Raw genomic sequence first — 12,508 nt, 5'->3', positions numbered from 1 at the left:
CAGGAAGGCGGCGCCAGTGTCCAGTTCTGATAATACCTCCCTGTGATTTTGTAGCCTCTTCCATTGACCCCATGACCTGGGATGTCTGTCATTAATGCCTGATAAACGACTAATGATTATTCTACAGTAACTACATTGTAACTTTGTGAACTCTATTCCTGTCACTCCTGCAAATATAACCCTTCAGGGGCCTTCACCTTCAAAGAAATAAGCAATTCTCTCAATTTCTCAGCTTGTCAAGGTCAGATGCATATTTTGACATGCTCATTATCATATCTAAAAGTTTTGTCTTCAGAACATTCATTCATATTGATTCAACATAATAATATACTGTACATGTGGATTGAACAAAGTACCAATGTATGTGATATTGGTGTATAGTCTACCCCAGGCCTGCACAACCTAGTTATCAACCAATGATTGAGGTGTTCAAAAATCTGTCATTTCCTAGATCCATCATAGAGTGGAACTTGTCACTGCCAAGTATATAAAGGGTGTGCTCATAAGATAGCTTTAGAAGCTTACAGATAGATGTGTAAAGGTTAGGTGTGAATGGTTGTTCAGTGTTACCTAACCAGCTGCTGCTGCACAGCAAAACTGGTGTATTACACTGAACGAGGGGTATGGCCGCGTGGCACGTTGGATACACCCAATCCCTCGATCTCCGAAGTTAAGCAACGCACAGTCCGGTCAGTTCTTGGATGGGAGTTCCCCAACCAAGGGCGACTGGATGCTGTAGACTCACGAAGATTTCCACAAATCGTCTTTCAGGAGGGACGTAAAACGGGGGTCTCGTGCTCGAGGAGGCGCCTCGACCACGTTAATCAGCCTCAGTACTCAACACACTGGGTACCTTCTGGCTGGCCAAATACACCAGATATTACTATTATTATCATATTATACCGGCTGTAGAAATGTGACTTACTTGTACTGTTGCATGAGTCTGTCCTGCTCACTGGGAAGACACCTCTCCAGCAGCTGGCGCGTGTCCTCGTACTTTTTCTTCACGAGCTCCAGCTGGTGACGCTTTTCCTCCACAGACTTCTTTCCCTGGAAAGGTGGGGACACGGGAGGTCAGGGGAAGGTTCCACTGGCTCATCAGGGGGGTTTCAGGCTGCATCCTGACAACTCTGGACAGTGTCCAAAAGTGGCAGCTGCAACCCAAACCACACTGAAGCCCCTTTGTCATGTAAATTACATTAACTTGTAACTCTGAGTTCTGTCCCTATGCCGGGGTTCTCTTAAGGTCCACTTTACACACAGTTTTGCTGCCAAAATCCTCCAATTTTAGGATGGCAATATCAGGACAGCTTTACACATACTGTCAGGATGTATCACTGGACACCCAGTCCTGATATCACAAAATTTGTGTATAGTGGGCCTATGTGAGACTAGTCCAGGTTCTGTATTGTACAGTGGAAAGTTTGGCCTGAATTTGCTCCTCCTGTACTAGTGAGCCATCCCGTTTGACAAACCAGCTGCCTTCCTTTCCTTCCTGGGCAGCGCATTGTTCAGCACACAGATCGGCAATGCTATTAATGTTTGTTAGGCAAATGAGTGATTATGAACTGCAATAGTGAGCAACAATGAAATGGCACACTTGACATTCTTTTCACATAGACTGTATAGAGCAGGGCTAAGTAATAGTTTGTACACTGTACACAGCCTAATAGCAGAGAACCCCAAGTCAAACATATCACAAAGATGGTTAAAGCTTGAACTATTCTACCCAGGGTAACAGCAATAAGGCAATAAAAGCAGAGGTGCAAAGTCACAATTTGTTATATACCGCCAGGGATACCAGTAAAAAGTTCTAGTGTCAATAGTTAATAAGCAAAAGTTTAAGGATTGGAGCTTGTTAGAAGTCTTCTGCAATTAGGGTTAGCACACACTGAAGAAAAGATCACCAAAAACCTTTGGGTCATCATGCAGTGAGGAAACTACAGCCTTCTTCCTCTGGAAAAACACCAACAGACGGTCATGAGATGTTGTACATGCAAGACAACACTTGATGGTAAAGACAGGAAAGAGACTTGGTGGGTTTTCATGCAAAAATAATAGGGTCACTCTGGAGCTGTGTGGCAAAGAGGTTGAACTAAAAGCTTGAAAGCAGCCCACAGTAAGAGCAAAAGCATCAATTTTGATCTGTGTACCTCTAAAACATAGCCGTATGATGCAGTTGTGATTGAGGCAATACATGCAACATCCACACTGGCAATTCATCTACCGGAAAGCTATCAGAGAACTGAAAGCTATCATAAGGGATGGGTGCTGATATGGGGAGAAGAAAACCGAACCTGCTGGGACACTGCTCACAATCAAGTCTCTTGACCTAGGTCAGGTGCCACATACTGTAAATTCTTTCATTTTTGCAAGGACTTAGTTTCGGAGTAGGGAACTGAGGTTATATTCTGATGTTTGCGGTTAGAACAATTTTGAAACACTGTAGCAATGCAAATTCTTTTTCGCAATGTCATGATTTTTTGGTGGTGAGGTCATGGCAAAAATAAAACCACCGCAAACATTCTAAGATTTACAGTACACTGTTGTTGATTATTTCCTCTCCTGGCAGATCATGTTGGGTGTTTCATCAATGGCATGACAAGCCAGGTGTGTTCTACACTCTGGGTTTCCTAGTTCTTCATTAGCACCAAACATCTGGGTGGAATTACTCTGTCAATCCTGGACCCCAGTCTTTGTAGTGGGAGTGGGCTTTCAGCTGTGGGCTTTCACAGAGAGGCGAACAGGAGAGATTTGCTACAATAATTGCTGCACAGAATGGGGGGAAATCACACCACCTGTTTCTGGTAATGGCGGCTTCTGGCAGAAGAAACCGATATATATAGCAGAGCAATTTCTGCCAAACACTCAGACTGATATTTTTGCAAGGGCGCAATTTCCTGGTAAAAGGAGAGAGGGGATTTTCGTGACATTTTAGAAGTCCACGCTTGGAACAATTCAATCTGCAGTACAGTAGTAATGCTTATTAGTGGTACTATGAATTTGCTGTGGAGACATCACTGAAAAAAAAAATACTGCTAAAAATCTCAAGATTTACAATAGTAATTCTAATGTTTGCAAGCAGACTTGGGCAAGGTAATTTTCTGAAAGATTTCTAAAGTAATTTTCTGAAAAATTCAGTCATTTCATCAAGACTTCAGTTCTCCAATAGTTTTACAAATGGGAGAATAACTTGAAGGTGAATGAACAAAGTACCTACTTGCCACACAGACCATGTTTTGAAGCCACACAGTATTGCATGTACAATGTACATCACTTACCCTCTAGTCACACCAACAGACAAGCACAAAGGGAGATCAGAGCAATAGTGGTTAGAATATAAACTTACACAATGTTAATGGAGGCTGTTACAATCGTATCTATGTTTCTGTTAGTATACATTATGTCTACAGTAAAGAAAATAGGGTGATAAACTAACAGTTGTGCAAAGCTGTCTCTAGCCAGAGTACAGGACCTGTACTTCTGTCCTGGGACAGAAATTTGCTTTTTGGGGAGGACAAAAATGTCACCCCATCCATCCAAAAATTCTGAACTTCACCAACCAAGTTTGCAAAATGAAATTGTTAAAAAACATCTTTGATTTTGCAATGAAAAATAAGTATATGGGTTCAGATTTACAATGAGCGACAAAGTAAACTGGAGACAGCAATGCAGCTGTGCAACTTCACACAATGTTATACACAATGTTATAATATACGATGAAGTCTAGATAGAAGATGAAATAACCTGATTTGTCAACAACAAATAAGCTAAGGATAACATAGAATTATTACTAGCATATGTTAGTTTAATTTGAAGTTTAAAGACTTTTTTGTTAGTCAGGAAATATGGGATGTTAATAATTGTGTCATAATGTGTTAGTGCAGGTAGAAATACAATGGTCAGTCACACCATTGCCAGACATGATGCATACTACAGACAAAATACAAGCACATTATGAATGAAAGAAAGATGTGTGAGCGAAGCCAGCCATGCACTTTTTGATGTAAGGGAAATTTTGGAAATGCACTTTCATGCTCCTACAACTTGCAATTGCATTGTGAGAATTAAAGGAGCAACAGAAAAGACCAAATGATAAATCTATGCTTTCATATTCCTCTTAATATTATGCTGATAGTAAAGGTTTTCACTAAGAGTCCCCTACATTATCTAGTACATGTTACCACGAAGAAAAATGATTAACGATAATATGATTCTACCTCATTAAAAAAAAAACTTGAAACAGTAAGACTTTTTCACAATAAAACAATTAAGTGGTGTCAAAATATTTCTACCTGCGATGCTAATAGCCTATCATTGGCCAAACTGCTACCTGCCATGCTATCATTGGCCGATCCGCTACCAGCCATGCTATGATTGGTTGAACTGCTAACTGTGATGGACAGTTAGCATTGGTCTACCGTTACCTTCAGTTTCTCGCTCTCAGCGCTGACGTCTAGATCCCCCTGTCTGGACTTGAGTGAGGCCATGAGCTGTTCCTCATGGTGTAACTCCTCCCTCTCAGACTGGTGCTCCCCCTCCAGTAAGGCTCTCTCCATCTCAAGCTGGAAAGTTCATGTGCAACATATGTTCTTCTGTCCCTCTGAATTTAAATCTAAGCATAATATACTAGTACACCTCCACAAAAAGGGGCCTTGGTGGCCTAATGGAGCATTATCAAGTTTAAATAAAGGCACAAACAAGCAAACATTATAGATTTAAACCAAACCTGAAATTATCATCTACATTATCTATTGATGCGGCAACATACAGCCAGTTTGAACTGAACGTACACAAGGTCAAAGGTGATGGCCCCTAACTTGTAAACAGGTTCTGTCCAGAACATGATTGACACCACATCTAGACTGTTCTGTTTATGTCCCAATGGCCTGTAACACGGACATATTACCCACAATGCATCACACAGTGCATGTGCAGTTCAACTCATGATACAGCTTAATCGTCTCACTCCAGCTGCATCTCTCACCTCACTCATGGCCTCTTCCATCTGCTCATCGATCTCGGAGATCCTGCGGGTCAGAATCTGGACCTTCCCCATCATGTGGGTCCGCTCCTTCTCCAGCGCTGCGATGTCAGGTGGAAGGTTCTGTAACTGTGCAACAGAACAACAACTTGTTATCCAAATCAAGAGATTAGATATGAATGTTACATACAATCTAAAACACTTCATATACATGCTAGGGTGGAGGTCACAATCTAGACAGTAAATTGATTGATTCTACTGATGGAGATCAGACAGGATCGGAGTCTCTCAGTCTGTTGTCACAATCACAATGCAAGGATTAGGAATGTATTACAGTGGTCACCCATTTATAAATCCTGTTAGTGACATTTATGTCAATACAATATCACAAAGTGACATGAAGCAAAGTTGAAATGTTCTGTATTTTGAGCAATCAGCATAAATTTATAGATTCCAAACATGATTACAGCCAGTAGAATCACTGATTGTATACTGATTGCGATCCATACCTGCAGAATCAGTGATTCTACCAGATTGCTTCCCTTACATGTATATGTACAGTACATGATTGTACCCTTCTCAGTTAAGTTCCAAAACATCTGAGACTTACTTTAAAGAATATCAAGCAAAGTTCTCTACACTAACATCAGTGAGCAGTTTCAGTGTAATTCAAAAGTGGTTGAGTGTACCTCATACATGTACATAACCTCTACATGACCAGTTTGAAAGAGGGAATCTTGAGGGAGACATGACACACACACACACACATACATGATGAACAGTACTGTTCACCCAGCAAAGAATGATGAAGATGTTTGAAACTGTGCCAAGGCTGCAATGAGATTAGTCCTTCCTGTCAGAAATATGTCCCTGCCAAGATTTAGTTTCAATTCAAGGGCAACTGCCCCTCCCAAAACAGTCCTTCCTGTCAGGGCCATGTGAGACAAGAATGTCTACTAGATTATAGATATCTAATTGTTTATGCTACAATTATAGTGCTGTACACCTTAACATTAGTTCATGTTCAAGTTCAGATGTTTAAGTTCCTTCCTGTACCTGAACAATTTGACAAAGTAATCTGTAGTCTGCAATGCTAACAGAAACATGAATAAACAGTTAACTGGATGGTTATTCAAACTTCAGGTAAATTTCAAAGAGAACCCATGTTTTTGAAAGGATCTCCAGTCAAAGACTGTCGCTGATTCAGCCCATACCACTTAAAAAATCTGTTCTAGTGATAAACTTCCCCAAGCTATATATTTGAGTGTAAGTCTATTCATGTACAGTACCAGTACTTTGATGTATCCAAAATAATTTTTGGTATGGTTCCAGTATACCAATTTTTGGTATGGTTCCAGTATGCCAATTTTTGGTAATAGTTCTAGTATTGTGTACGGTTAGGTAGCACTATGCACATCACTATGCCTGCACATTTAAGTCACATCCATTTTAAAAGCATTGAAAAACAAGAACAACATGTCACAGTATGGGCAACATATTAGTGGTACATCTTTACTTAGGGAAGTATAAATAGATCAGTTGCCAAAACCCTAAATATAGACACAAAGTACAGAGTGGTAAAACAGTTACATGTCCATGTAGACAACATGTAAAAAGGCAGTGCTTGATATGTATTCACATATTAGGTCTCCATATCTTTGTCAAAGCAAAGATGTACAAAAAAGCAAAAGGACAAAGGTGGGATCTAAAATACCTCCCACCCATCTCAAAATAGATATTTTGTGCCCTGTCTGTGTGTTGTGTATAATTGATGGGTGCCATGCTTCAGGTCAAGTATCAGTGTGTGGCACAGAAATTCTGGCATGGTGACAACTCAACATGCACCATGGGTCATCTACCACAGGGGCACAGGACCTTCTATTAGGAACACAAGGTGAAGCCATGGAAAACAATTATTTCAAACTCAAAACAGATTAAGAGTTCGGTAGGCTACAAACCTCTGTAAAGTAATTAAGGTGTCTGTCATGTTTAATACTCTGTTTACAAGGAATGGTTTCTTTAAAACCTGTATTCATCTAGGTACAGGTAGTTGTTTTATAGCAATACATGTAGGTACATGTAGCAACCAAGGCGTGTCATGACGTCAAATATTTGCTTGGAGGAGAGTACCTATAGTTAGCCCCAAGTAGAGGACAGCTGATCTAATGGACTGTATTATACTACATTTCTGCATCTTCAAAATGGGGATATCAATTGACAATGCTCCAAAATCTGAAAATACTAGCCTGAGTTAGCCTGCGTATCAGCCTCGTTAGATGATGGAATTCCGGTTAACTAACCAGGATAAAATTCAATTACCTCAGTAACTACCTATGAGCTAACATTCAAAATACACATTTACACAGACAAAAACCATACACCTTTCAGATGTCAGTGACCTTCATATTCAAGTAATAATATAAAATAAAAACTCACCTGTTCCTTCTGTACAAAGACTGGTGAGACAGGGCTCATGGGACCACTGTTACTGCCATTCCCATTCAGCATGTTCATCATCCTGGCAGGTTTCTCCACTTCACTCCCAGCCTTGGTGGGCGAGCCTGGGTAAGAAGCCTCTTCATCCTGCAACTGCTTTTCAAACAGGGGGTTGTGGTGTCCGTGCAGAGGGACGTTCCTCGCCCCAGGGCCGCCGCCCGACCCCCTCCTCTCTAAAGACCTGGCCGGGCTGCTGTCTTTAGATCTGGTACTCTGCCGCTCCAAAGATGTTGCCGGGCTGTCGTCTAACGCAAGCTTTTCGTTCCTCTCTATCGTACCCCGAGGACTATCTCCTTTTGACCGCAGACTACCTTTCCTTTCTAATCTTGGGCTACCTTCTTTTAATCTCCCACTCCCCTGTCTTTCCAAACTTCCACTAGGGCTGCCGCCGGGCATCATTCTCACTCTCTCTGTCGGGCTAATCCCGTCCTTCGAGCCATTGTAAGTATTGTTACCATTGCCCGCCCTCAATCTTTGCTCTTCGGCTTTCGCGGGATCTTTCTTGACTTTTTTCCTCTCCAGACTTTTCCTCCTCTCCAGGCTTCCGTATTTCTCGCACATGTTGATGATTTCCTCCAGTCTCTGCCGCTCCATTTTTTCCACCTCCTGTTCGCGAATGCGGTCAGCCCTCGCCTGTTCGTAACGCTCCTCTACGGGGCTTTTCCTTTCCAAACGTAGCGTGGATGTAGGGGACGAACCCACGGATTGCAGGCTTCCGTTAGGAGAGCCTATGCTTCCTTCGTGGATGGGGACGAACATCGCCCTTGGTGAGCCTAGACTCGGAGGTGATTGGCTCTCCTCTGGGTAAGTGAATTTTGGCGACTGTTTGCTGCTACTGTGTGGAGACTGTTGGCTGATGCCCCTTGGGGACACCTTTGGCGAGTCCGGTGAACGAGGGAGCGAGAGAGAAGTGTTTGAATAAGGAGGGGACCTCGCAGGTGGGGATGTGGTAAACATGTTCCTTGGCAGACTTGCACTCTGGCCACCTGTAGGGAAAGGTGCAATGTTTTTTCTCGGAGGTTTCTTAGGAGGCTGTGGCTCGTGGGCAGTTGTCATGGCTAGCGAGTCCAGTATATCTTGCAACTCATCCTCCAGTGTATGGTCAACACCATTCTCTTTACTGGACTGTTTGGATGGGCCGTTGGATTTGGGGGCGGCGTTATTGCTGTAAGCCCTGAATGCACTACTCTTGCTTGGCTCTTGTTGATTTTTAGTCAAAGGTCCATTTGGCATGGCTGGACCAGCACTGCTGTTCTGGGAAGCTTGAATGTTTTCTGCAAGAGACAAAGAAGGCAAAATTATTGATTCTGAATCTCATTGACCCTTTACTCCCCAATTGCTAGACTCGTAAAAGGGGCATGCAAGAGGGGAGTTAAAATGTAAAGGATAACCATAAGCTTTACAAAACATCACCATTAGTATACTGTGAGTTAACTGTGAGAATTTACATTTACCCTGTAAGTGTGAAAAAAATCAAGACCAAACCATATCCGGAATGTAAGTTACACAGACAAGAAGTTGAAAAAAAAAATATAAATCCATCCGGAGGTTCTTAAGTTATGCTGACCACAAATATACCGAAACAAAGGCACACACACGTACACACAAATACACACAAACACAAACAAACATACAAACACCCATCCAAACAATAACTTCCTTTTTCATGGAAATAACAATGAAAAGTTACAGATAACTGTAACAATGAACTTTTTCTTCCTACTATGATTTTGTGATTGACACAAATAATGATTAGAATGGCAAACTCGGCCTGAATGATAGCCCCATTATAGAAATTTGAAATTCTATTACAACTACCATTAACTACAGGAACAAAACAAATCATAACCGATAGTGATCTGTTGTGCTGACCTTTCTTCCTTATCTACTAGCCTTGGAAAAATCTCAGGAAGCTCATGCTGGACTGTAAATCTTGAAATGTTCACAATGGTTTTAATATCCCACCACTCTCCTCTAAACTGTAAATTTATAACACTACGAACATGCGTTTCCACAAAATTACCATGTATATTGTACTACACAATTGTTATCAATGCAAATCTAAAATTGATAACCCCATTGTACAAAATAAAATTGCCGCAAACGTAACATGAATTTACAGTATTTCTTAGGCTGGCATATCTGTGTCAGCACACATAAATACTGCATGCCTTTTAGCTTCCCATCAAGGTATCAAGGAAAATGTCACAAGCCATTAAGGGTTTACTTCTTCTGCTTGTACCATAACATGTTGTGTGGCAGTAGGCTCACGACAAATGACGACGGTAAATGCCACAGAATGTGTTTTCCATGCCAGTTCTACATTTGGAACACTATAAAGAAGAAATCGAAGAGTTCACACCTACATGACGATTTTTAGGGATTACGAGTCTCTTGTTTAAATGCATTATTGTGAACTTTTTGGCTGATTCTTGTCCTAAAGAAAGACCTTAATATGTTTCTATTCCTGGTGTAATGAAAATCATGATGAAACCTGATGTCCTGCTACAGTACCGTGGAAAGCCACCAGGGGGCCCAAACTATACATCACCTACATACTATAATCATATAGGTCCATCCACGACTTCTTGAGCAAAGCTGTTCACAAACACAGACACACATACAGACAGACAGGCAGGCATACAAACAGACACAGACACACACACATTAACACACACAGACCTAACATCCTAGGGAATACAGCATATACATGTACATGTAGCAACCAAGCACTTACCTGGTAGAAATCCGTATGGCAGCACTGATACCCTGGAGTTGGGCAAATCTCTCTTCAGTCTGTTTGCTTCCAGGGGGTGGTTGAAGCGGAAGTAGTTGGAACGGCCAAAACAAAGCATATTCCCTGGGGAGGAGAAACCACAGAGATCCTAATTAGTACTGATTAATACAGAAGAACACAACCCTGTGGTAATGCGGGGGTCTGAATCTTTCATCGGTGCCAACCAGCTTTTTATGCATCTTTCATGACAACTAAAAGGCCACTTGCCTGGCTCGTATCGTTATGGCAGAAATTGCGTTTACAATGTCCTCAGGAACTGCTTGAATGCAATAGACTTCCATTTTTGTACTCAGGCCACAGCAAGAAAATTTTATGGATGACATCATCTGCAGATACTTAATCTAATGCAAGAGAGCAAAACAAATTATGGGCGAAAAATCTATAAGATGGCTAAATTTTCAAAGATTTGAAGTGACAAAATGATAACACAGCCAACAAGTCTTTATTCCTGTATTTAATATTAGCAGAAACTCAGAACTGTGGTAGCCTTGTATAACTACAACAGTTACTAAACTCAAGCCTCAAGGATACCTCACTATTGACTAGGGTTACTTCTACAAGTATACACATTTAGTCTTATCTTTGTCATGTCGACAATTACCAGAAGGGAAGGACAAAAATGTGCTTATAAATATAAATGTCATCCATAGAATTTACATGCTTTGGCCACAACCATTTTAGTAGAAATGCTCACTCAACTAAGCTAAGGACTTGGTGCTCAGCGCATGTTTTATTACTACTATGAAAGGACCCTACATGAGGATTTAATGTTGAATTCTGCCAGCTTTCATACGTAGATATACAAATCTTGACATATGTTAACATCCTTCCTTGCAATTTTTTTCATCCCAACCCAAATCCAACTCAAATGCCAAGATAATGCCACCAACGTTACCTTCACTGGTCAAATCCATCCCAATTTCTAACACCATCCCTGTAGTATACCTGTCATGCTTTGTCACCAAAAGGTTTTCTTATTCTCTTTGAAGGGGAGAAACTAAAAGGTTTCTTTTTACTGAGGGTGTGCTTCAAACACATCCTTTATCATGCTTGCCCTTTGCCATTCGGTAATGGGAACTTCTCTCAGGGCAGTTTGCTTCTGCGGGAAATCGAAGGGATGGCGGTACTCGCTAGTGGTCAATTACTGCTGCATTCATCTGTGAAATGGCTGTCAATAATCATTCTTACGAGACAAATACGTTAATTAATTAGGCTTTAAAAGTTTTTGGCAGACCATCAAGGGGAGTAGTTTGACACTATGGATGGCATCATCAGTTTGCTGGACCCGATTCAGATCTGGTACAACTACAACACAACATCCAAAAATCTGAGAGTATTGCCCAAGTTATCAACAAAAACTGAGAGCAAGTCTTGTGAGCTAGGTCTTGAGTAATGGGACAAAGTACTACTATATGTAGTTTTCATTTACATGTAGATATCTTATTGCACAAGCTAGCCAAACATGGTTTGCAAAAAGCAACCCTGAATTAAACCAGATTGGACAAAGTTCAAATTCTTCTCTTTTTCTGTGACTGTTGGTTCAGTTTCCTAGAGGAGGAAAATGTAACTATGGTATTTAAGATTTCTTTATTTTCAGGGTAGGAGAGGAAAGGTAGTCACGGTGATGTAAAATCCACAGTGTAGTACATGTACATATATAGTACAATGAAACTGCTGCATGTTTGCAGCATGATGATTTCATGCTGGAGAAGTCACTGAGAAAAGTAAAGCACTGCAAAAGTTTCAAGATATACAGTTGTTTTGCGAGCCTGAAATGCGCTTAGTACTATCCTCCGTTGTTATCAAGTGAAAAAATTGAGCCAGCTGTTACAAAGGATGGTACCCAGGTTAAGCATAAAGCTTCTTTTCCTTCTTATATACTGTAAATCTTTTAACTTTCTTGGTGATTTTACTTTTGTTCTGACCTCTCCACTGCAAATTCATGACACCTTGAATAGAGTTATGTCTCCCTTGTATGACTACCATGCTATAGAATTGTTTCAATCTCAAATTTAAAAGAAAAACACAAAAGTATATGTAGGAGCCCCATATATGAACAGATGATATGATACATTCTGTATAACTATAAGGGCCTTCTGATTGGAAATATGATTGGAAGCAGGTGCCCTTGAATAGACCGTATTGATTTTACTGGGAATAGTGGGCTTTTAACACTGCACAGTATCGATGGGTGCAGACCAAAAAATCAATCCAAACTAGGTTTCCCCCCA

At 41.0% G+C, this 12,508-nt stretch overlaps 1 protein-coding gene across 1 annotated transcript in view; it reads right to left on the bottom strand.

The window, feature by feature from the left end:
* Positions 1-12,508, bottom strand: part of LOC118409458 (pleckstrin homology-like domain family B member 1) — a gene marked incomplete in the record, with an annotated part of 53,483 nt that overhangs the window by 16,523 nt on the left and 24,452 nt on the right. The window contains 6 exon segments of the mRNA XM_035810497.1: positions 926-1,050; positions 1,915-1,956; positions 4,428-4,565; positions 4,988-5,113; positions 7,421-8,754; positions 10,218-10,340. Of these exon segments, the coding sequence (XP_035666390.1) occupies positions 926-1,050; positions 1,915-1,956; positions 4,428-4,565; positions 4,988-5,113; positions 7,421-8,754; positions 10,218-10,340 (1,888 nt within the window).

The sequence above is a fragment of the Branchiostoma floridae genome, chromosome 1, assembly GCF_000003815.2.
Source record: "Branchiostoma floridae strain S238N-H82 chromosome 1, Bfl_VNyyK, whole genome shotgun sequence".
Classification (NCBI taxonomy): Eukaryota; Metazoa; Chordata; class Leptocardii; order Amphioxiformes; family Branchiostomatidae; genus Branchiostoma; species Branchiostoma floridae.
This window is presented reverse-complemented; position numbering and strand designations above follow the sequence as displayed.